General features: G+C 55.2%; 7 protein-coding genes across 7 annotated transcripts; 3 read left to right on the forward strand and 4 right to left on the reverse strand.

Moving 5' to 3' along the window:
- Positions 1–93: 93 nt before the first annotated feature.
- COL26b_000076 (uncharacterized protein) lies at positions 94–1,114 on the reverse strand (the record flags this gene model as incomplete). Its single annotated transcript, XM_053173051.1, has 2 exons — positions 94–630; positions 686–1,114. The coding sequence occupies 2 exons, from the start codon at positions 1,112–1,114 to the stop codon at positions 94–96; spliced, it is 966 nt and encodes a 321-aa protein (XP_053042757.1).
- A 376-nt stretch (positions 1,115–1,490) lies between these two features.
- COL26b_000077 (uncharacterized protein) lies at positions 1,491–2,268 on the forward strand (the record flags this gene model as incomplete). Its single annotated transcript, XM_053173052.1, has 2 exons — positions 1,491–1,953; positions 2,219–2,268. 2 exons carry the CDS (start codon positions 1,491–1,493, stop codon positions 2,266–2,268), a joined length of 513 nt encoding a protein of 170 aa, XP_053042758.1.
- Positions 2,269–2,484: 216 nt separating this feature from the next.
- On the reverse strand, positions 2,485–3,679 carry COL26b_000078 (uncharacterized protein; the record flags this gene model as incomplete). Its single annotated transcript, XM_053173053.1, has 4 exons — positions 2,485–2,511; positions 2,560–3,391; positions 3,474–3,579; positions 3,637–3,679. The coding sequence occupies 4 exons, from the start codon at positions 3,677–3,679 to the stop codon at positions 2,485–2,487; spliced, it is 1,008 nt and encodes a 335-aa protein (XP_053042759.1).
- A 1,218-nt stretch (positions 3,680–4,897) lies between these two features.
- Positions 4,898–5,467, reverse strand: COL26b_000079 (uncharacterized protein; the record flags this gene model as incomplete). Its single annotated transcript, XM_053173054.1, has 1 exon — positions 4,898–5,467. The coding sequence occupies one exon, from the start codon at positions 5,465–5,467 to the stop codon at positions 4,898–4,900; it is 570 nt and encodes a 189-aa protein (XP_053042760.1).
- Positions 5,468–6,905: 1,438 nt separating this feature from the next.
- COL26b_000080 (uncharacterized protein) lies at positions 6,906–7,356 on the reverse strand (the record flags this gene model as incomplete). The annotated part of the gene is made up of 2 exons (XM_053173055.1): positions 6,906–7,256; positions 7,342–7,356. 2 exons carry the CDS (start codon positions 7,354–7,356, stop codon positions 6,906–6,908), a joined length of 366 nt encoding a protein of 121 aa, XP_053042761.1.
- Positions 7,357–10,899: 3,543 nt separating this feature from the next.
- On the forward strand, positions 10,900–16,132 carry COL26b_000081 (uncharacterized protein; the record flags this gene model as incomplete). The annotated part of the gene is made up of 2 exons (XM_053173056.1): positions 10,900–14,488; positions 14,538–16,132. 2 exons carry the CDS (start codon positions 10,900–10,902, stop codon positions 16,130–16,132), a joined length of 5,184 nt encoding a protein of 1,727 aa, XP_053042762.1.
- Positions 16,133–17,811: 1,679 nt separating this feature from the next.
- COL26b_000082 (uncharacterized protein) lies at positions 17,812–23,188 on the forward strand (the record flags this gene model as incomplete). Its single annotated transcript, XM_053173057.1, has 2 exons — positions 17,812–22,946; positions 22,996–23,188. 2 exons carry the CDS (start codon positions 17,812–17,814, stop codon positions 23,186–23,188), a joined length of 5,328 nt encoding a protein of 1,775 aa, XP_053042763.1.
- Positions 23,189–23,303: the final 115 nt, after the last annotated feature.

A 23,303-nucleotide genomic window follows, 5' to 3' on the forward strand; every position in this document is an offset into this window, starting at 1 on the left:
GCCGGTAACGTGATTTGATCACTCTATAACCAAAAGGGGGTATCATTACACTCGAACGCCAAAACCAATGCCACGTCTGGACCGCCCCGCCACCTATGACGGAGCAGGCGTCGTACCCGGCGTCGCAATCTTGCTCTTCTTCCTCTTGGGCTTCGGCATGCTCGGCGTCTTGGGGCTCTTCTCCCCCTTGCCGTCCTTCTTCGCCTCCTCCGCCAGCTTCGTGTTGATGCCAGGCTTCTGCGGCTTTTGGGCCGCCACCGGCGGCGGCGGCGGCACGATCTTGCTGTTGTCCTTGCGCCCCGTGCTCGCAAAGTGGAAGTCGCCGGGTCTGCCCGTGATGGGGTTCTCGTCAAAGTAGTCCCCGCCGTGGCGCATGTGGATCGCGAAGGATTCCTCTGCGAGCCTGTCCAGCGCGGCGGCCTCGGTTTCCTTCTTGTTCTTCGTAGACTTTGCGGCGGCCCCGCTGGAGGTGCTGCCGCCGTCGGGCATCGGCGTGCTGGCTGCCGCGTCTTCCTTGTTATTGGAGAGGTTGGTCGTGGGTTGCGTGTAGACGTGGCCCAGGGAAGGCGTCCACTTTCGCACGCTGTCGGCGGCGGGCAAGACTTTGCGCATCGAATCTGCTATCGTTTCCTGTCCTCCAGTCAGCGTTTCTTCCTTGGCGCGGTGGGAGCTCTCTGAGGCCTACGATTTTGGAGCTCAGGATGTCACCCAATGTGGGCGCCTGGTAGATGTTCTCGTTGCAGACAAAGTAGTACGCTAACGGCTTCGTCTCTATCCTGTTCCTCTCCGGGTTCTTCTGCCGCATCTGCTTCACAATCACCCACACGCCCGTGCCCGTGACCATGTCGGCAGGCGCATGGAGGACGCGGAACTCCAGCCCCGTCATCTTGTCGAGCTCGCCCTCGAAGGCCTCGCGGGTGGACAGGTTCCTGAGAAGGGCCGGGTTGAACATGGCCTGGTTCGTAATCACGGCGTTGTTGGACTGGCGGTCGAAGAAGGGCGACTCGGCAAAGTAGAAGAGGACGCTGTTGGAGTGTATGCCCTGCATGCCGGCCGCGATGAAGGGAGAGCTCCATTGGATCTCGTCCAGGGGAGGACCGGCCGGGTTCGCCATTTCGAATTGATGTGGCTGTCGTTGCGTGAGACAGTTCTGAGGTGATACGGCGTGGGGACGGGAGTGGTGAAGTTGTTGAATGTGGGAACTGGTCCGCGGAGCTGGCAGAGCCGCAGTGTGCACGGAAGACGGGAGCTCTTTTGTGTCGTGGGGCCGGAGCTTGTTGGAATTGAACCTGCAGGGAAAGCGGCAGGCACTTTGCAGGGGTTATTTTTGCGGGACGGAACGGCGCCATCACGTGAGGCACATGCCTGCCGGTCCGACCTCCCGGGTCAGAGACTAAATCATCGACAAACAACTGCTAGACAAACACTTATCCCAATCTGCCCTCGACCTTCACATACAACGATCGACCGTCAACAGAACCAAACTCAAAATGGACCTCCTCTCGAGTGTCCGCAAATCCGGCTCCCGCGGCGGCGTCAACTTCTCCTGGGACGAGGTCGCCAACTCCAACCACCGCGAAAACTACCTCGGCCACAGCCTGAAGGCCCCCGTCGGCCGCTGGCAAAAGGGCCGCGACCTGAACTGGTACGCCAAGGCCGACGACGACGCCAACGCCGGCGACAGCAACGAGACCCCCGAGGAGCGACAGGAGCGCGAGCGCCGCGAGGAGGTGCGCAAGATCAAGGAGGCCGAGGAGGACGCGCTTGCACGCGCGCTGGGCCTGCCCGTCCCGCAGCGTGATACTTCGGGCGCGAATGCGGTGGAAGTCAGCGGGTCGAGAGGCATCGGCGCTGTGCCAGCACCGGAGCCGCAGCAGGAGCAGAAGGGCGGGCTTGTGGTCAAGGAGAAGCGGGAGCGACGGGACCGAGGAGAGCGAGGCGACAGGGACAGAGGTGAAGATAGGGAGCGCAGACGACGACACCGGAGTCGCAGCCCGAGACGGGAGAGAAGGAGAGATGACGAGAGGAGGCGGAGCCGTGAGAGGGGCGGAGACGAGCGACGGAGGAGAGAGCGGGACGGCGACAGGGACAGGGATGGCGAGCGACCCAGGGATCGTGATGAGGATCGGGAGAGGCGGCATCGCAGGAGAAGTCGGAGCCAGGACCGCGAGCGGAAGGAGCAGCGACGGAGGAGCAGAAGCAGAGAACATCGGCACAGGGATCGAAGGCGCAGCCCCGATGAACGCCGTTAAGCTTTTGGTCTTCTAAGAAACTTGCATGATACCCTACTATTGTCTTATAGCGAGTGCACGACTGCAAAAAACACGCACGGCTAAGATTGCAGCATAATTATTTTATTGCTCTCACAACGCTCTATGCCCTGTTTACTATTCGTGCATGCAAATATTTGGGTCCTATACCCCAAGTCAGAGCTGGTATTTTTCATCGTACTATATCAACGCCAAACTCCAATAGCACCACATTTTACAAGCTGAACGATCCGACATAGTACTGTCAAATATTAGCAAGTTGCCAGTACCGCATGAATCACAATCTTACCGTGAGGACCGCCTCATCCGCGCCCGCATCGTCATACTGCGGTACGTAGACGTAAAGAATGAGAGCGTGCTCATCCGCAAAAGCAGCAACAACTCTCCCTTCAAGTCTACCCACACTCAACACTCTGCTCCAATCCTTGCCGTCTACTCTCACAGTCGCCCACTTATCTGGGCCCGCTTCCTTGAACTTGACACTGGGGTGCTCTTCAAGGGGCATATCGATCTGCGCAGCGTCCAGCTCCGGATTTACCAGACCGCTCCACGTCGTAGACACATTTACGCTCTCAGTAACAATTCGCAACCGCAGGCTTCCAAACATGTTGGCGCTCAGCTCCAGCTTGGGCCCCGCGCGGGAGGTGCCTGACGACATGGCCAGCTTCGTAAACCTGTCAGAGATGGCTTTGAGCTGGAGCAGAGGCGGCATCGTGATGTGAACATCCGTCTCGCGCACCGTGGGCTGCATGATGGTCTCGACCGTCTCCGGGTGCAGGACGCGCACGGGGATGTCCTGGGTGATGATCTTCTCCCTCTCATGGCGCAAAGACGTCAAGTGCTCCGGCATGAAGCCCTCATCGTCGTCAAAGGGGTCATTCTCGAGCCCCGCGTACGCTGCACTGCGGCCTGCCCCGGAAGTACTTGTCGTTGTGGTGATGGTCATCGACAGCACGGGAACGCCATCCTTCTTAGTTAAGCGCAGTGAGGCCGACGTGCTGTTAAGAGCGGACCTCAGCGCGCGCTGGAGCAGTGCCAGTGGCAGCTCTAGGTTGATGGTGTTGTGCTCCTCCGCGGACTGAATGTGGTAGCTGTCAAAGATGAAGTCCATGGGCAGGGTTCTGGGGGGCAACACAAGGGTCGGTTAGTTAGTCAAGCTCAGATGTCGTTGATACTGTGAACGAAAGCGAACTTTGAGCTTACGACCAGACTTGAGACCCGGTGTCGGGAATAACGGTGAAGCGTGCCGTGTCATCGTCGAGTCGCACCCAGGCGATTTTCTCCAGTGAGCTGAGAGCGGCAGTAAACTCTAGATGGGATGATGTCAGCGGTGGTTTCCATAACGCGAATGGGCGAGTGAACGTACTGGAGAAGGTACGGATATTTTTTAACTCCGTCTTGAAGCGCATGTTGGAGGAGGGAGGCGATAGGCCCAGGCCGATCGATTAATGCAACGGCAAGGGCGTTACAGAAAATAGAAAAAAACAAGGCCTATGATGAATGACAAGGCAGGGTCGCAAGCGAGGTATGTTGGTCGCAGGAAGCTAGGTAGTTGCCGCTTTGGGGTGAGGGTTGGGGGAACGCGTAAAGTGGTGAGAAAAGACGCGATCCGCGCCCCCTTCCCCAAGTGCCGTGCGGATAGTGCTGGGCCACAGCACAGCTGGCGACCTGCCATTCCATGGAGGCTGCTGCGTGCCAGCGCGGGTGACGGCGCTAGGGGCCCCCATGGTGAGGATAGCGGATGCCTGCAGGCCATGCCGGTCCACTGCAGCACGGAACTCTCTAGCGCGGGGTAGGCCCCGGTTAGCGGGGCCAGATTGGGAAACCTCACCCCATTCACAGTTCGCGCCTACCCCGCCATCACCTGAGGTCCGCAGCTTGAGCGAGCGATGTAGCTGGTTTTCCGAGTCGGCCACTTGGACAACACCGAGCGTCTTCATAGCTTTTTGCTCGAGTCGAGGAGGGATGCCGGAAAATCGGATGTCAGTGACGTTGCTTGGTGTGCATGCGGTGATGGGGAGCAGGGAAGATGGAAAAAGATGAGGCAAGTCTAGCCCTTTTGCTCGGCGAGTCTTGCTGGGCTCGGCGTGTATTAGTCTGTCAGTCCGAATACTTGGGAGAATGAGTTGAAGGCCACAACAGAAACAGGATACTGGAGGCGACGTAGAGGAGAACGAGGGATGATAGATGAAAGCCGAAAACTACTCGTTGACTGTGAAATTGATAAACAGAGCAGGAAAGTTTGATCAATATCAGGAATTTACTGAAAGCTCACTCGGAAAACAAGGCCAATGAAATAAGTTAAACATCATAATATAAACCTTTAGAATTTCTCTGCTGATTGACAAGGTATGGACAAATGAAATCCGGCTGCCGTACCATCTGCTGTTTCGTATAGCCTCTGAGGCTTTCCCGTTCGTCATGCTCCTAAACAAAATGTCTCCTTGCCCGTGTAATTGAAGCGTGGCCGATAACCAAACATTGAGGCCACCGACATGATGCTCAACCATAGTCATCCGCTGAAAATGCCGTTGTCTCTCCTAAATCAACACTGGAGGATCATTGACAATGTCCGTTCCGCAGCTCGCGTTATCGTTTACTCATTCGCCGTTGCAGGCCCACCGTTCTCATTTCTTCGTTGACTTAGACGCAGACGCCTTCCTTTCCTCCGCCAAAAAGTGTTCCGTCCATTTCTTCTTCCATACCTCGCGGTCCTCCCAAGGCTCTTTCGTGGGCGTTTCTTCCTGCTCTTTGGGCACCTCCTGCGGGATGGATGCCATGTTGTGGTCGAGGGAGTGGATGAGCGAGTTGAGTCGCGGTAATAACTGCCCTCTTAGATATTTCGAGGTCTTGCGTGATCGTTGTAGTTGCGTATGGCAAATCTCGCACGGCATCCAGCCCCAGTACATGTAGTTGCGCACCGGCTTCATCGTCGGCACCACGGGATGTCCGCAGTCGCATCGCATGCTGACCCGGCACCACGGGCAGTGAGGCTCATCGACGCTCGCGACGCCCAGCCAGTGTTGTATGCAGTCACCTCCGAAGCGGTGGCCGCAGGGCAGATATCGCCATATTTCGCGGTCGCCCTCCTCCTTGGCTTCGCCGACTTTCTCGTAGCATATTGCGCAGCAGGTATCGTCGGCGGCAGGATTAGATGCCATTTCCTGCTTACGCATGACAGACTTGAAAATGTTCATCGTCGCCGGCAAAGGGGACGGCGGTGCACAAAACCGCGTATAAGAAGCAATCGAAATTCGAAATTGGAAAGCAAGCAAATTAGCCAAGATGGCGTTCGCGTTAGAGTGTTCCGGACCAACCGCGTCCTTTGTTCACTATTTTAGTCGAAACGGCGAACTGAGATGTAATGTACAACAAAGAGGACGAAAACCATCGCAGAGAGAGACTGCCAGTATAGGCAGACACTGACTTTAGCAAAGCTAATCGTGCCTTGCAGATGGCACGACATTGACCTCGCCGTTAGACCGTTCCGGATTCTTGACAAGGTAGGCCATGTCTCGTTTAAAAGCAAGGTGCACGGAGCGCTACCTTAGGTGAAAGGTGTGCCGGCGGCTTGCTAGGCTATGCTTGACATGTGCGCTGGCAGCATTTAGTCTGACCTTAAGGGAACATCAAGCATTGGCTGTAGTCGTGTGACGCTTGTCAGAAGGAATGCATGCCCCTCTCTCTGGGTAGGGACCGTTTCGGTTTCCTGCTGACCTCCTCTACAAATTCGATGCGCACCTCGCTTTCGAGCAGCGCATGCGTTCTGGTGGGAAGTGAGACGCGGCGAGGGGAAGAGAAACAGAAGAGGCTGGTGTAGGTGAGGTGAGGTGAGGTGAGGTGTGATGCGTGTGGGTGAGTGAGCCAAGCGGCAAGGCCGTTCAGATAGCGAAGGAAGAAACACGAACGGCTAGGCTGGGCAAGGCGGGAGAGACATGCAGGACGGAAACACGGGCGCCTGAGCGGTGCTTGTTTCGGAGGGGTGATAGCGCCTGACTCCCACGACTCCCATCTGAGCCATACACAGACGAGATTGAACGAGACAGGCCGAAAAATGAGGCAGCGGTTAGAGTTCAGCTGATGTCCAACTCAAAGCATTGAAATGTATGCGCATCTTGGCCACCACTGTCGCCACCTTCTCCCGCGAGCTTCCGCAAGAACAGCGGCAACCAGAAACATGCAGAAAGAACACCTTCATGGCAGAAACCGATAGTGCATCGACTCCGGGATCCGAACGACGAGTGTGTAGGTGGTCAGTCCGGAGTGTGGATGGACGATGACAGTCTGACTTAGATCGGCCAACTGAGCCGAGAGTTCCAACCTGTTCACTCAGTCCAATGTCGCATGCCATGCAAGGCGGAAGAAACGTGTCCAGTGCGGCTGCCGATTTGTCTCTGCCTCATGGTTTTCAGCTGAATATTCAGTTTCTGTCTCGTGGTCAATCAGGCTGTGAGTAACTGGTTTAGCAAGGCTGATGTGCGTATTAAGACTGATGACTACCGCCAAGATCCAGCCCCATTACGCTCGTTATTATCGTCGTCACTGTCATCGCTGTCATCTCTGAAACCTTCTTCCAGGCTGACGGTGACGTATGTTAGCATGCCACGAGGATGCTGAGAGCGAAGTGTGCTTAACTCACTCTCTGCTTAATCTCCGCGTGCTGTCGTGCCTGCTCCGCCGAGTATCGTCTGACGTTGCCCTCCGCGTCTCCTCTCCAACCTCCCCCAGCTCTTCACCATCTTCGTCATCGGAAGCGTCGGTCGCAACGACGAGACGCTCGTGAGCGTTCCGGCTCCACGTAGAAGGCACCAGCATCCTTGCAATCCTATTCTGGATGCGGTGGCGTAACGAAACGGTCGAGGTCGATATCGTGTCGATGGGCAGGTACTGGCTGTAGCGACTCCGCCATCTGCGCCATAGCGGCAAAATCACATATGTCGAAACGAGGAACAGGATTAACGAGATGACGGCGGGAACGATCAGGGTCTGCAATTAAAACGAAGCTCGGTCAGCTCACGGAACGAAGGGATTGCGCGGGGGAAGTTGAGGTCGTGGGTTGGAGGTAGCGCACCTTGATCACAGACATGGTGGCGCCCATGACGGGCTAGTTGCGAGATGAAGAAGGGCGGCTGTGAAAACCAACCCTGAGCCTTTATTTGATATCCAGATTGCTGGGTTGTCGCAAGCCGTGGCGGAAGAAATTCGCCAACGCGCGGACGAAGGCTAGCAAGAAGCCTGAGCCAGAGCTGGACGGCTGAGGCAGGGCCAATTGCTGAGGTAGCCTCGCCAAGATGCTGGGCGCGGGCGCGGGTGAGAGCGTGTGCGGATAAGGTAGGCGACTGACGTGGCGCGGAGCGAGGTACCTGGCGACACGCAAGAGGCAAACACTTGGTTGCGGCCGGCGCCGGGCTAGACTCAGTCCAATGTCTGTCTGGCAGGGGCAGGCACGGTGGGCTACCTCATCAAGCTCAGGTAAGCAACGTGAGCTACAGCGTACCTGTGAGTGCCAACATGTCGTTGTAGCAATGCTTCAAAATCTAGTTCATTCTGAAAGATACTGAGAGCCATGCCTATACATTCACATGAGCTTGACTGAGGTGCACTAGCAAGATATCTAGTGAGATCTTGCATTTTGAGCGGTTGGCTCTATGGCTAACAACGGCCTCGTAAACAGTGGAGGAGGCTCGTGTGAATACCTGAAAGATATCCGTACCCTTCGCCCGGGAACCCAAGATTTCTTATCTAAGCTCGTAAGCGAAGGCCGAAGATAAGACACGTGCGTCTGGGGATCGCCATCTCATAGTGTGTCCTGAACTCGTGCCTCCGTGCTGATGTTTGACGGCGTAGGATTCGTTCCTTTTCTCTGTTTCTGTTCCTGCAGCGGCAAAGCAACGCTTGGTGAGAGATCCGGACTCATACGACCACGGCCACAGAACGATCTGGAAGGACGCAGGGACCAACAATAAACCAAAGAAAATACGGGAAGAGACAGGCAGTCGTTCGTCGTCGTCGTCATGGTCGAGGTCGAATTCTTCCAAGATTCCCATCAATATCGCTTAAAGTGCTGGGCCGTAATGGTGGGAACCCCGGAGAACATTGATGCCAAACATAGACAGGTACCCCCGCCGCCAGCTTTGCATGTGGAGGTACGTGGTTCGAGACCCCTTCAGTGCTGCTCGAAATGGAAGGCTGCCAGCAGGCATTGTTATTGGGGGCTCAGGGGTCTTTTTTAGCCTCAGCACCACAGCGAAGGGTGGACGGCGCTCGGGGGCCCTCTGCTGAACCGTCCACCAGATGGACTCCCACACTGCAGCGACTTCACCCAATAAAACCGGGTTTAGGCAGGCGGATACCGAACCCGCAAGGAACCGGCGCATCCACGACTGACGAATGTGAAGAAAGGAAACGGGATTCGGTGCGCGTGAACTTCTGAAGAGCAGCAGCTGACGGACTGAGCCGCCGAACTCTCGATCTGATTTGACCGAAGAAAAAAGCACGTCAAGGACTCAAGCTCCAGCTTGACGTGCGGCGGGCGACTTGGCTTCCAGGCTTGCAGATGCCGATGGCGATCTTTGGCGTACGCGGTTTGGCTCCCCCACGGACTTGGATTTATCTGGTCCGTTCTTGGTCTGTTCTGGCTGTCCGGACTCTGATCTCCGCCAATGTTGGCGCCGGTCTTTGGTCGCTCAATTCACCCAACCCCTGAGAGACACAGCAAGCCCAGCATTGCAGTGGCCTCCCTTCCCTCCCCTGCGTCAGTAGGTCAGGTAGGTATGCAAGAGGTAGCATCGCATCAACGAGAAGCCAATATCGAATATCAAAAAGTCCCGGCCGATTGCCCCAGTGCTCCAGCGTCTCGCAGACCACAAGTCAAGCACTTGCAGCGACTGCAACGACTGCGCCAACAATATCTCCACTGTTGGCGCCGGATCTGTTCAAGCTTCCGTATTACGGCGCATTCGAAGTGCGTTTTTGGGAGTTGAGGCGTCGTTCGTCGCCCACAGTCCGAGGCGCCGATTCCGTGTCTTTCGCTTTCCTCCTCGCCTCGCCTTGAATGTGACACTTGACACATGCGTCTTTTTGCTTTCACCATCTCGTGTTTCTTTCTCGGTTGACTCTGCTTTTGCCTCGCTCGTCCCTCCGCATTCTGCTCCATTCCAACTGTCACTGCTGCAACGCTTTGGGTCGTCGGTGGCCAAGTCAACCAATACCTTACTCCCGACACACACAAAGAACGAGTCTGGACTTCGCGGTCGGCACCAATCTTCACCTCGCCTTACGTACCCGTCCTCCCGCCGCCCTACGTACTCAGAACGTCCCCCTCCCCCCCAAAACGCTCAGGCGGTTTTCGCAAAAGGAACTCGCACATCTGCTGCCCCTGAAGTGTCAAGTCAATCGCGGCCCCTTGTCGAGCCCCGTTTCATCAGGGGACTCCGCACTTGCAACGTCGTCTTCGGTCTTGTCCAGTCTTTACGGTACTGTCACGGCCTTGCCCTGCAGACACGAGAGATATACACTGAGAAACAGAGGGCAAATACCACTCAGAGAGGGAGAACGGCAGAGAGCGTGCGCGCACACACGTCCACTCCTTCGTCTTCCCCTTCCCCATGTTTGTCGAATTTCCCTGATCAACGCCGCTGGGCACTAAAACTGGTAGTCAACTGCCGTTCGCCAGCGAACGCCCTCTTCCCGCCTAAGGCTCAACAAGCATCGGAGAGCATAGAGACGGCTAAGGGATTCAGGAAGGTGTGCCTGTGTTGAAGGAACGAACTCGCGCCTCAAGGATCCAGCTGCCCGTTTCCCCCTTCCCTACCCTCACGTGGGAAACCTTGACCTCAGCCCAAAACACGTACGGCAATCCCCGTCGCCGTCCGCCGTCCACCTTACCTTTCATCGCCAACCTGCCAGCAACAGGAGGCCATCAGCCTGCCACCAGCTTTGCTTTGCGAGTGCCTTGCCTCTGCTCCGCGACACAGCTACACTCCTTCGGACAAACCTGACCTGGCCTTGGATACCCGGCAGCCCTCAATCGCACACGTTGTGACACACCACCTTCTTTTTTTCGCGACTCGATCTTCAAGAGTTGTTTCCATTTCCTAATCAACCCCCCCGCGGCCCCATCCACGCCGGTCGCTCATCTAATTCGGCGCTTACCCAACGAAACAACGCGCAAGATTTGAGCGACCGTTTCGACAGTCTCTCTCTTTCGCCAGTCCGCCCGGCAGCGACTTGTCGCATTCCCAGGGCGACGAAATGTATGTCCATTGTCCACGTCCACGCTCGCCGTGTGTTCCAGGGGTTCCCCTCCCCGCCAATCCCCGTCCCCGACTCCCAAACCTCTGTCTGCTTCGATCCAAACTTGGGCAGAAGACATGCTAAAACATAACCGATTCATGCGAACAGAGATCCAACGCGCCACATTTGCAGAGACACATCCCAACACCTACCAGAAGGCTCCACGTTGACGGGTAGAGCTTCAATCATGCGACCGGCCTTGGCCACCATTCTCGCCCGAACTACCCAGTCCCGTCAGTCTTGAACCTGAAGATATCGTACCCTTACGCACCGATCGAGCCTTACGTGAGAGGACCAGGTGTTTCACCTGCCTCCCAGTCTACCCTCGCCCACCATGTCTTCCACCGACAAGTCGAGGCAGTCCTCGGGAGGGAAATCTTTCTTCTCGCGGAACAGGAAAGATAAACGCAACACCAGCGACGAAGGCCGCTACTTGGCTGGAGGCGCCGACAACTTCGATACCGCCAGCATACACTCCCGTGCCTCTCGACACCATCGCGACTCGTCTTCCGTCTCAATCGACCAGTTCCCCGACTCCGGCCTGTCGGCTGGGCCAATGACCAGTATCCCCTACGAAGCCGTACCCGATTCTCGATCCCCAGTACCGGTCGAATACTTGCCCAAGCCCGACCAAATCGCGCTGCTGCGCGGCGGCCCTTCGCCACATCATCTCAACAAAGGTGGTGACTTTCACCAATATCCCAACTTTGATCCATCCAGCATGGCGGGCGGATCGAATAGTTCGCGGACTCCGCAGTCGAACATCACAATGGCGAGCACTGGTCGCCAGACGCAATACCAGCAGTGGGGCCCAGGGCCGGCTCGCGTTAGCATGGCGAGCACAATCAATGGGTCCCACAACCCCAGATACGATTCGTACATGACATCGGGGGGTCGAAGTTCCGCTGACCAAGCCAGCATATTCTCATCAGGTAATGGAGGCACCTTAGACAAGACCGCAAATCGCTCATCAAGACCAGCACTACCCAGTGCTTCATCGCAGAGTTCCTATTCCTCGCACACGTCCTATAGGGACTCGTCACACCCATCTTCGCACCGCCTGACAAAATTTCCCGGCATGGTTCCGACTGGACACGATGGCTTCCACTTCCCCCGACCGGACAACGACGACATCATCAACCAGATGTTTCTGGCTCTGATGCAGAAGAGAGGATGGCACAATTTACCCGAACAGGCTCGCCGCCAAATGGTCGCTTACCCGCCCGACAAGAAATGGACGTTGCTTTACCAGGACCGGTTGACCGAGTGGCAAGGAGAACAAAAGAGGAGGCAGACAGCAAAACCGAATCAATACGCGACTCCGGAAATCTTGGTAAACTCGGACGAGGAAGGATCGCCAGAATGGTACGTCCGACGTGTGATGGATAACAGCTTGGACACGAAGGGCCTGGGAAGTCTGGAGGTCAACCTCAGAACGCAACAAATAGGATGGGTCAAGCGCTTCATCGAGTGTCAGGGTCAGGTCGCGTTGACAAACGTGTTGATGAAGATCAACCGCAAGACCGCCCTCGGACCGGCACCAGACCAGAAGGCTGACAGGCATTTGGATCGCGAATACGATATCATCAAGTGTCTCAAGGCCTTGATGAACAACAAGTTCGGCGCCGACGATGCCCTCGCACACCAGCAGGTCATGATCGCACTCGCTACCTCGCTTATTTCTCCGCGTTTGACAACACGAAAGCTGGTCAGCGAAGTCCTCACGTTCCTGTGTCATTGGGGAGAAGGCGAAGGCCACTTGAAGGTTATCCAAGCCCTTGACTCCGTCAAAGCTCAGCAAGGAGAAAATGGCAGATTCGACGCCTGGATGCGACTCGTCGAGGTCACCGTCGATGGACGAGGAAAGATGGGCAGTCTGGTAGGAGCCAGTGACGAGGTCCGGAGTGGTGGTATCGGCATGGAGAATCTGTTGATGGAATACGCAGTCGCTACGTTGATTCTCATCAACATGATTGTCGACGCCCCTGAGAGGGATCTTCAGCTGCGGATGCACATTCGCGCGCAGTTCACAGCATGCGGCATGAGGCGAATCCTCACCAAGATGGAGTCGTTCCAATACGACCTCATTGACAAGCAGATCGAGCATTTCCGATCCAACGAGGCTATCGACTATGAGGACATGCTGGAGAAGGAAAACAGCAGCATCAAGGACAGCGTCGAAGGAGAAGTCAAGGACCTCAACGACCCTGTTCAGATTGTTGATGCCATCCAGCAACGGTTGCGGGGAAGCAAGACTCAGGATTACTTCATCTCAGCACTCCAGCACTTGTTGCTCCTTCGTGATAACGATGGCGAAGAACGACTGCGGACATTCCAGCTCGTGGACTCCATGCTCAGTTACGTGGCCATGGATCGGCGTTTGCCGAACATGGACCTGAAGCAGAGTCTCAACTTCACCGTTCAGAGTCTATTGGACAAGCTGCACACGGATTCCGAGGCCCGCCAGGCCTTGGACGAGGCCGTAGAGGCAAGGCAAATTGCCGATGCTGCTATGGCTGAGAGAGACGAGATGAAGGAGAGGATCGAGCTGGGAGCTGATGGACTTGTGGCGAAATTGCAGAAGCAACTGGATGAGCAGGCGAGGTTTATTGATGCTCAACGTCGCCAAGCCGAGGGCCTCAAGGCTGAGTTGGAAAACATCCAGACGTTGCGTCAGAAAGAGGCTCAGCGTTATGAGTTAGAAACGAGAGAGCTCTACCTGATGCTCCGCGATGCGCAAGATGTGGCTGCATCCACCGCCATCAAGGGTGCTGGCAGCAAGCTCGGAGAAGAAGACCCTGCTAAAATGCAAGGAATCCTGGACCGTGATCGTCTCATGGAGCGTCTGCAGATGCAGATTGAGCGACAGAAGACACAGTTCAAGTTGGAGGGTAGAGTATGGGGAGAGGCCGTCGGACCATCTGACAGACTTCGTGCTCTCCGCGAGGAGATGGACGACAGCGCCATGGCTGGTTCGGGACCTGGCACGCCGCCTCGAGACTTCACCAACAGCATGCTGGGCAGCGTCAACCGCAACACCAAGATTGCCCGCAAGCCTGTTCAGGGCCGTGAGCTTGTCGAGGGTGAGCTGCTCGAGACCGAGGAATACGAAGATGAAGATGGAGTTGTCTACGAGAGACCCAGAGTTGTCGAGATCCGCCGCCCCGTCATGGACCCCAGCCAAAAGGCTGGCCTCTTCGGCGAGATGGCCGGCAAGGTCAAGAGATACGATGCCGACAGCGACTCGGAGATGGGCGAGGGTGCTACTACGGGTCCCTCTCACCCCAGTCTGGAATCAGGCTCGCCCATCACGCCCGCCGAAGGAGAGCCTCCCAAGATCCAGGTCACCGGTGCTGGGGCGCCGCCTCCGCCACCTCCCCCGCCTTCTATGCCTGGTCAAGCCGGCGCACCTCCGCCGCCACCGCCCCCCCCGCCCATGCCTGGAATGCTTTCGCCGACCGGTGCCCCCGCTCCGCCGCCTCCTCCTCCGCCCCCGCCTATGCCCGGGGCTGCTGGCGGACCCCCTCCTCCTCCGCCCCCTCCGCCAATGCCTGGTGCCGCTGGAATGCCTCCTCCGCCACCTCCTCCGCTGCCTGGAGCTATCTCTGGACACTTCTTGTCACAAGCTACGCCCAACTTTTCCTCTGCGCCCTCTCTCGGCCTGCCTGCAGTTCGCCCGAAGAAGAAGCTCAAGGCTCTTCATTGGGACAAGGTCGATTCTCCTATGACAACTCACTGGGCTGCGCATGCACCGTCCGCTGAGGAGCGCGAAGAGAAGTATATCGAACTGAGCAAGAAGGGTATCCTGGATGAGGTTGAAAAGCTCTTCATGGCCAAGGAGATCAAGAAATTAGGGCTTGGTGGTGGTGGGAAGAAGGACGACAAGAAGCAGATTATCAATGGTGATCTTCGCAAAGCCTACGGTATGTGTTTTGCGTATTTGAATGTGTCCGCCATGCTAACTATTGGTAGAAATTGCGTTCGCCAAGTTTTCACAATATTCTGTTGACAAGATTGTGCAAATGATCATCCACTGCGACAAGGACATCTTGGATAACCCAGTGGTCATGGACTTCTTGGGCAAGGATGATCTTTGCAACATTCCAGACAATACGGCTAGGCAGTTGGCTCCCTACAGCAAAGACTGGACAGGTGCCAACCCGGACAAGGCGGACCGCGAACAAGACCCTGCTGAGCTCACCAGACAGGACCAGCTTTACCTTTACACTGCCTTTGAGTTGCACCACTACTGGAAAGCCAGAATGCGTGCTCTGTCCCTGACTAGGAGTTTCGAGCCAGAGTTCGACGAAATTACCGATAAGATGCGTCACGTTGTAGGCGTATCTGAGTCTCTGAGAGACTCTGTATCCCTGATGAATGTCCTCGGTCTTATTCTGGACATTGGAAATTACATGAACGACGCGAACAAGCAGGCTCGCGGTTTCAAGCTGAGCTCCTTGGCCCGTCTCGGCATGGTCAAGGACGACAAGAACGAGTCCACCTTGGCTGATCTCGTCGAGCGCATCGTCCGCAACCAATACCCTGAGTGGGAGGACTTCTCCAATGACATTTCTGGAGTCATGGCTGCTCAGAAGATCAACATCGAGCAACTTCAATCCGATGCCAAGCAGTACATTGATACCGTCAAGAATGTCCAGATGTCGCTCGACGTGGGCAACCTGAGCGATTCCAAGAAATTCCACCCACAGGATCGTGTGAGCCAGGTCGTGCAGAGAATTATGAAGGATGCAAGGAGAAAGGCCGAGGAGATGTCGCTGTACTTGGAGGAGATGATGAAGACCTACAACGATATCATGGTCTTCTATGGCGAAGACCCTGCAGACGAAAATGCTCGCAGAGACTTCTTCGCCAAGCTTGCCATGTTCATCGGCGAGTGGAAGAAGTCCAGGGAAAAGAACATTAAGTACGAGGAGCAGCGCAGACGCAACGAGGCTTCCATGAAGCGGAAGCACCAGCAGCTCAACGTCGCAGGCGGCAAGGTGGAGGGTGCGCCTCCCTCACCCTCAAGTGCTGGAGCCATGGACTCTCTGTTGGAGAAGCTACGTGCTGCTGCGCCCCAAACGCGAGACCAGAGAGATCGCCGCCGCAGAGCAAGACTCAAGGATCGTCATCAGGTGCGTATAGCATCTGGACAAAAGATTCCCGATCCCGACGAAAATCCGGAAATCGAGGCAAACCTGGCACAACCGCCCAAAGAGAACCCCATCGACGAGGATGGCAATCTCCTCAGCCCGGGGCTATCGTCACCGAGAGAAGGCGGCGAAGACGACGTTGCCGAGCGTGCTGCCATGCTCCTCCAAGGCATGCGCGGTGGAGACGGGGCGGACGACGCCGATCCCGAGAAGAGAGAGAGCCTGCGGCGCTCGAGGAGGCAAACGGCCGAGGAAGAGCGGCGGATGAGGAGGCGCAGACGTGAGAAGGCTTCTTCCACCAATACTGCCGCCATCAGCGAAGGAGGCGAAGGGGAGACGACTGTGACGGAGGCCTCGAAGGAGGAGGAGATACCCACGACACCCTCTGTGGAGAACACACCTGTAGAATCATGAGCCCGGATCTCATGTGGGAGTCACACCAGTCGTCCATATATACAAACTACGTAATGTTTACTTTTTCGAGGAAACAAAAAAGCATCCAGGGCGGGGGGGACAAAGAAGGCTATGCCCAGCCCCTGGAACCCCCCTGACCCAAGTCGCGACCGATCTGGACTACAGAGGGATACCAAAGGCAAGCTAAGGGAGAAGGAAAATCGGGAGGAGGAGCATGCTACACAACGCCATCATCGTCATCATCAAGAACCCCGCTTTTGCTTTCTTTGCAAAAAATTTTCTTGTGAATCTATATGGAGAGGCGAGGAGTCAAACGAAAGCATTGCTGCATTGTTTTGCGCTACTGCATTGCCCACTACCATTACTTGTTCTGCTGGCTCGTTTATTCTCTCTTTCTTCTCATATTGAAGGACACGCACACGCGCATTGTGTGGAAATGGGATGCTGGGATCCAGCTGGTCTTTGGGTTGGCATTCTGTTCTTTGCATGTTGTGGCGATTGGTGGTGGGATGGATGGGTGGAAGGCGTGGTATGTATGGTATGGTATGGTATGGTATGGAGCTGTTTGTTTGGAGGTCGATGGATCATGTAAGCGGACTTTTTTCAGGAGAGATGTTGAGATATCAACGCATTACTTCAAGTTTTGTGACACTTTAGATGGCGTGATGTGAACTATGTGTCTGATGTATTGAGAGGAAGTTGAAGACGCAATGCTGATTGTGGGTGTTATTGCACTTGCACGTCTTACTGTACCCAAAGATAGATCCTGGCATATAGATGGTCTTCGGCGACGAAGATCCCGTTGTCTTGACCTTGATAAACCAAGTCAAACAGGACGCTCAAGAACTTATCAAACTAGCCTGTTATGCAAACATCTTGCCTCTTTAACTAGAATTACATAGCAAATCATGGGAAACGCTGAATCAGGTGTGAAGTTGCATTCCAGTGGTAAGACAGCGGAGTTAGCGGGGTTTGTGGTGAGCTGGGCGGTAAGGCGAGGTGTGATCCAGGGTCCTGTAGGGATCAGGGGTACACCTGTGGCGATTTTGCTAGGTGCTGTTTTCTTATCAGAACCCGATATGATTGGCCTACGTGCATGAGGAACGACCGGGGGATGCGCAAGTAAGACGGCAGCCTTGAGCCCCAAACCTTCCAAGTAAGACGCGTTTTAGCAGGAGTAGTAGGTCCACTCTTCCTCGGTTTAGGGAGGTGTGGCAGGTGCAACTGCGCTGGAAGTGACAGACCTGGAGGTCTCCACGCTGTATCTGCGAACTCAATGACGACGTCCACGGTGAAGGCGGCCATAACCTTTTGCCATCTTCCTCACCTTTACGATCTTTCACCGAACCTTTGTCCCTAAGGTACCTCGAGGCTTCGTTGTCCTCTTCGCGAGTCTTTCGATCCGATTCTTTCGTTGCATAAGCGAAACGCGCGGTCCCGTCTCAGCTTTCCCCGGTTTCCTCGACTTTCCTCCCATCTCACCGACCTCGATCGCCACCTTTCACCTCATTATCATTCGCCGACTATAGATCAGTCCCGCCACTTTCGCTTCCTATTAGACCTACATGGTGTAGACCATCACAGCTTCGAGAACCTACTTCGACCCTCATCCTCACCCGTACCGAGCTCCCCGACCATGAGCTTGTGCCCCGCCTAAGCAAGCCGAGACATACCCCACGATGGATTATTCGCGGCTCAAGGCTGCGGCCTTGCAGGGCGCTGAGGACGAGGAGGCCGTCACCGTCGACACCAGAGCCTTGATCGACAAGGTTCTCGCGAGATACTCTGGCGAGTGGACGACACTGCGAGAACTTATCCAGAACGCCGCCGATGCGCAAGCAACCACAGTCAAAGTAAAATGGGAGACGTTGCCCTCCACCTCCGTACCGCTCCCGAACACAACGAACCGATCCGAGATCCTCAAGCATGTCATTTCGAACCATACACTGCGGCGCCTCGTCGTGGCGAACGACGGTCAACCCTTCACCAAGACGGATTGGGGTAGACTGAAGAGAATCGCAGAGGGGAATCCCGACGAAACCAAGATTGGTGCCTTTGGTGTTGGTTTCTACAGTGTCTTCGCCGACTGTGAGGAGCCATTTGTGAGCTCAGGAAACGAGGCCATGGCGTTCTACTGGAAGGGAAACGCCCTCTTCACCAAGAAGTCCACCCTGCCCCAAGAGCAGAGCAGCGGTGACACCACCTTTGTCCTGGACTACCGTAATTCGACAACCCCTCTGCCGAACCTACTCTCTGTCAGCCAGTTCCTGGCCACCAGTCTTACTTTTGTTGCCCTACAACATGTCGAGTTCTGGATCGATGACTACAAGATTCTGGCCCTCCACAAGAAGACGTCTCCGAGCATGGATGTGCCCATTCCTAGGGACCTTGAGACACGGACGAAGGAGGGATTAATGAAAGTCAGTACGGTGGAACGTACCAGCACACAGATCGACGCTGCCGTGATGAGTGCTGCTGGATGGAAACCGAAGGCTGTTGCTGCGAAAACGTCCGAATCCTACGGCATGAGTTCTGAAGTCCCTTCGCTCAGAAGCTTCTTCTCCAGATTGACCTCTTCGGCGACACAAGCAACCGCCAAAGGCAAGCAGCAAAGAGAGGAGGCCGCAGCTCAGGAAGAGATTAGTGAGGATGTGACTAGGATTTCTACGTCAACCATTTTCCTCCGAGTCACGACTGCAGCGGTCAAGACCCATGTGTCGTCCTCCTTCGCCAGTGAGTTGGAGCGAGCAACAAAGAAGCCGCCCCCAAAGACCACAAAATTGGCCATCCTCACATCTTCTTATGATGAGACTATGGCATCGGAGAGCTCGCGCTCTGCTACTATTCCAAAGTCTGTCGACGTGTTCGCGTCAGTTCTGCCGAGCAAAAAGCCGGGTGGCCGCATCTTCATTGGTTTCCCCACCACGCAGACAACCGGTGCAGGTATGCACATTTCCGCCCAGTCGGTTATCCCGACTGTGGAGCGTGAGGCGATCGATCTCAACGCTCGTTGGGTCAGAACCTGGAACATCGAGATGCTCCGAGCTGCTGGCATTATGACGAGACTGGCCTTCATCAACGAGATGAGTGATCTAGACTCGAAGGTTAAGAGCATTGCCGGCACGGGATCGAAGCTGTCTGCCGCGGACGCCGCAAAGCTCATGCCTGAAGCACTGCATATTCTCAAGACTTTCACGTTCTCTGATTCCACACCAAGCGGTCATGTCGCACAGATTTTAGAAGAGTCATTCTGGACTGCCTTCAAGAAGGCCTCTATTGAGATTTTCTCCTCTCGTGGCGTTTTGTCGACAACCAAGGTCCGAATTGGTTCTGACGAACTTGCCAAGTTTGTCGATACCATTCCTGTTGTTCCCAAAGAGCTGATGGAGAACTCGTTCGTCCGCAAGTTGATCGACTTTGGGCTTATTAGTCCCATTACTGTCGATGATGTTCGATCTGAGCTTGAGGCCAAGGCAATGAACAAGGAGCAGCTGATCAACTTTATCAACTGGGCCGGAAAGAAAGCCCTCAATGGGGAGCTGGATCCTCCCAGCAAAGCCAGACTTCTGGATGTCGCGGTTGCGACAGTAAGTGAGGACGGTGGTCAAGGCGAAATTATCGCCCTTGGCACCATCACAAACTACCAACTGGCGAACAAGATACCAGCGAATCTGCCAATCCCTCCTACAACTATACCTCTGGCATACACGAACACTTGCACCGCTCCTGAATTGCAGGCTCTTGGCTGGGACCCTCTTGAAGTTGTGCCATGGCTCCGGTTCCTCATCGAGACCAGCTCGAGCAAGCCCGATGAGCAGAACATTAAGAAGTCAGCCAAGTTCGCTGTCCAGATTCTGACAGTCTTGTCCAAGAATTGGGACAACACCAGCCAGAGCTCCAAAGCCACCATTACAACTCTTCTGCAGGCTCATACTGTAATGCCTACGAAGATGGGCATGAAGAGGCCAACGGAGGCCTTCTTCCCCACCGTCAAGCTTTTCGATGACTTGCCTATCATCCAGGGTTGCCAGAGTCTGAAGGACAAGTTCTTGTCAGCCATCGGAGTGCGCAAGACAGTCGACTTGGATACCATTTTCTCCAGGCTTCTGAGCCCATCAGCTGAAGGCGGTGTCCAGAAATGGAGTCACATGGAACTTGTCAAGTATCTCGCGTCTGTCAGGGATGACATTCCTGCAGAGGATATGAGAAAGCTCAAGGAGACACGGTTCTGCCCCGCGGAAGCCGGGCCGAGGGGAATGGAGCCAACTAAGGGAAGCACTCAACTCTACAAGGTGTCAGAATTGTTCGAGCCTAAGGACACTCTGAGAGTGCTCCAATTGCCCATTCTGCAATGGCCTGGCCCACCCGGAAGTTTCAGGGCCAACAGCAACGAGGGACGATTCCTGGCAATTTTGGGCTTACGGCCTTACCCCTCTGTTCCCGAAGTGGTGGAAATGATGTGCTCCAAGGACGCAGAGCTTCGGACCTGTGCAATGACCTACTTCATCGCAAATCATCATATCAACGGATATGGTTCCTTCAACCTTGCCGACAGTCGTAGGGCTTTCTTGCCTCTACAAAATGAGAACAGATTGGTGACACCGGCTGCTTGCTTCACGAACGAGGGCGCAGCAATTCTGGGCTTCGATATCCTGAAGAAGGAACTCCATGTGCATGCAAACAAATTTGGTGTTGTCAGAGATCCGCCTATCGCCGAGTGTGTCTCCCGTCTGCTGGCCAAGCCACCTCAGGATCGTCAAAAGGCTATCGCTTTGTTCGACTACTTTGCTCTGCGTATCGGAGATCTCGGCGAAGGCAGTTTGGCCAAGCTGCGCGACGCACCGATTGTTCCAGTCAGTCGGCAGGCTCGAGAGGGCAGTGAGAAATCTGGTTCTTACGTTACCCACATCAGCCCGAAAAGATGCTACCTTGGGACTTCTGCGACTTACGGCAATATCTTTGACTTTGTTGACTTTGGCACCAATGCCAACACGTTTCTCTTCAAGTGCGGGGCCAAGAACGAACCTACAAAACCCGAAATTGCGAATCTTGCTTGCAGCGAGCCAGCTCGCTTGCTCAGCATTTTGCAAAGCCCGGATAAGTACCTCGCTTTGCTGAAGTCCTTGGCCGAGAACTGGGCTACTCTCAAGAGAGACAAGGAGTTGGTCAGAAAGATGAAGTCGTCGCCTTTCCTCCTCGCCGCCAAGGAAATCCCGTCTCCGAACAAGGATAGACTTGTTGATATCGACGATGACGATGCAGACGCACCCATCAAGCAATACCAGCTCGCTGCGGCCAGTCGAATTGTTATTCTCGACGACATCATCAGCTACCGTCTTTTCAAGGATTACTTGATCACAGCCCCTGAAGAAGAGATCCTCGAGGACTTTTACCATCAACTGGGCGCCCAGAACTTGAGTTCGCTGGTAGAGGAGGAAGTCAGAATTGGTCCCCATGCCGATAAGCAAGACCGGGCAGCCAAGTTGCGGAAGCACGTGTTGGAGCGCTCAAAGATTTTCCTCCACGAATACTCCAATTACCGCAGAGACTACATCAAGCGTGATGCCAAGTGGCTGGAGAAGAGCTTGCAAGTTGAGCTTGTACGCTCTGTTGCGCTGCGTCGTTCACTGAGGGGCCACAGCCAATCACACACTGAGAAGAGATCTGCTGCCAGCGCTCAGTCTGGTTCTAGCTGGATCTTGTACGTCGCTGCTGACGGACAACCCGACATGTACCAAGTCGGGCAGGCCATTTGTCAGCTCCTCTTGACGAGACCTAATCAGCAAGCCTACCTCTTCTTCGAGCCGTTCCTAACACTCGATCTTCTTGGCCTGCGAGCTCGTGGATACAACGTAGATCGTATTTTGCGAGCAAAGGCTGCTGAGGCAAGAATCGCCGAGGAGGAGCGCCGCAAGGCACTCGAAGTGGAGCAGAAGCGCATCCAGGAGAGAGAGCAAGAATGGGGCCAGCAAGCAAAGGCCGCCGAGGCTGCTCGACAGATCGCGAATAGAACTCCAGAACCTGTCATGCCAGGCTCATTCGGAGCCGACAGCCCAGAAGAATCCCACAAGTTGCCGCCTCCGCAACCGAACCGAAAGAGCAAGAGCTTGTTCTCGAACCTCTCACGTCGCTTCGGTTTCGAAACCAATGATGACGATGAGGCAGAGGATCAGCTCCAGAAGTTCATCGACAAACCTCAAGAGAACCATCAGCACGGAGCTCCAGGGCAGCCTGGCAGGAGCAGCGGCAGCGGCTCGAACAAGGGCAAGGATGATGGACGTGTGACCAATCCGGCCACTGTTGGCCAGAACCTCCTCAACGCCATCAATTCGACAAGAGCACACGACTCGAATAGCGTCTTCTCGCCGCCTACAGTGAACGAGGTCAAGGAGCAGGCGACATACTGCGACAGCACACCAGCACAGAACATTGTGTTCGCTGCTGAGGCATCAAATACTATGAAGGTTTTTGTTTCCAGGAATCTCTCGACCGATGCGGGTCAATTCTTGTCGGCATATCATAGCGCCATCAACTCGTTCGCCTCCCTTCTTACTGAGGTGGGCGGCGTCTACTCCCTCTCTCCGCGAGTCCTTCACATCTTCTACGATGAGTCGGGTTCCACCATCGCATTCAACAGCAACGGCAGTGTTTTCTGTAACCTGCGCTTCTTCCTGCAACTACATGCCGACAAGCTCAGCAGATCTCCAGGAGGCGAAGGAAAAGCTGAGGCAGGCGTTTGGTGGTGGGTTGTGATGGCTCATGAGCTGGCGCACAACTTGGTTCAGCCTCACAACTCGGACCACAGCTACTACACGTATGTCGATTCGTTTCCCTTTCCTTTGAGTTGCACTAACATTTTACAGGGAATCATTCATCCAGCAATACTTCGCCAAGATGGTAATGAAGACGGCACAGTGGACCCAGCAAGCTGCTGCTGCTCCGGCCGCACCCCTTGCTCTCCCTCCCGCACCTTCCCAGCCGCCATCGGCCCCTCCTTCGTATCAAGAGAGCAATAGACAAGCGCCAGGAAACGCACGATACACTTTGTTTGATTAGAGGTCGTCTAGACGACACAGGGCGCGGTCATCAGCACGTCGTCGACATTGGCAACGGCATCGGGATCCCCAGACTTAGACTCCTATTTCATGACCACAACGGTTGCCTTGGTTTG

Source organism: Colletotrichum chrysophilum, assembly GCF_026319265.1.
Source record: "Colletotrichum chrysophilum strain AFK26 chromosome Unknown scaffold_1, whole genome shotgun sequence".
Classification (NCBI taxonomy): Eukaryota; Fungi; Ascomycota; class Sordariomycetes; order Glomerellales; family Glomerellaceae; genus Colletotrichum; species Colletotrichum chrysophilum.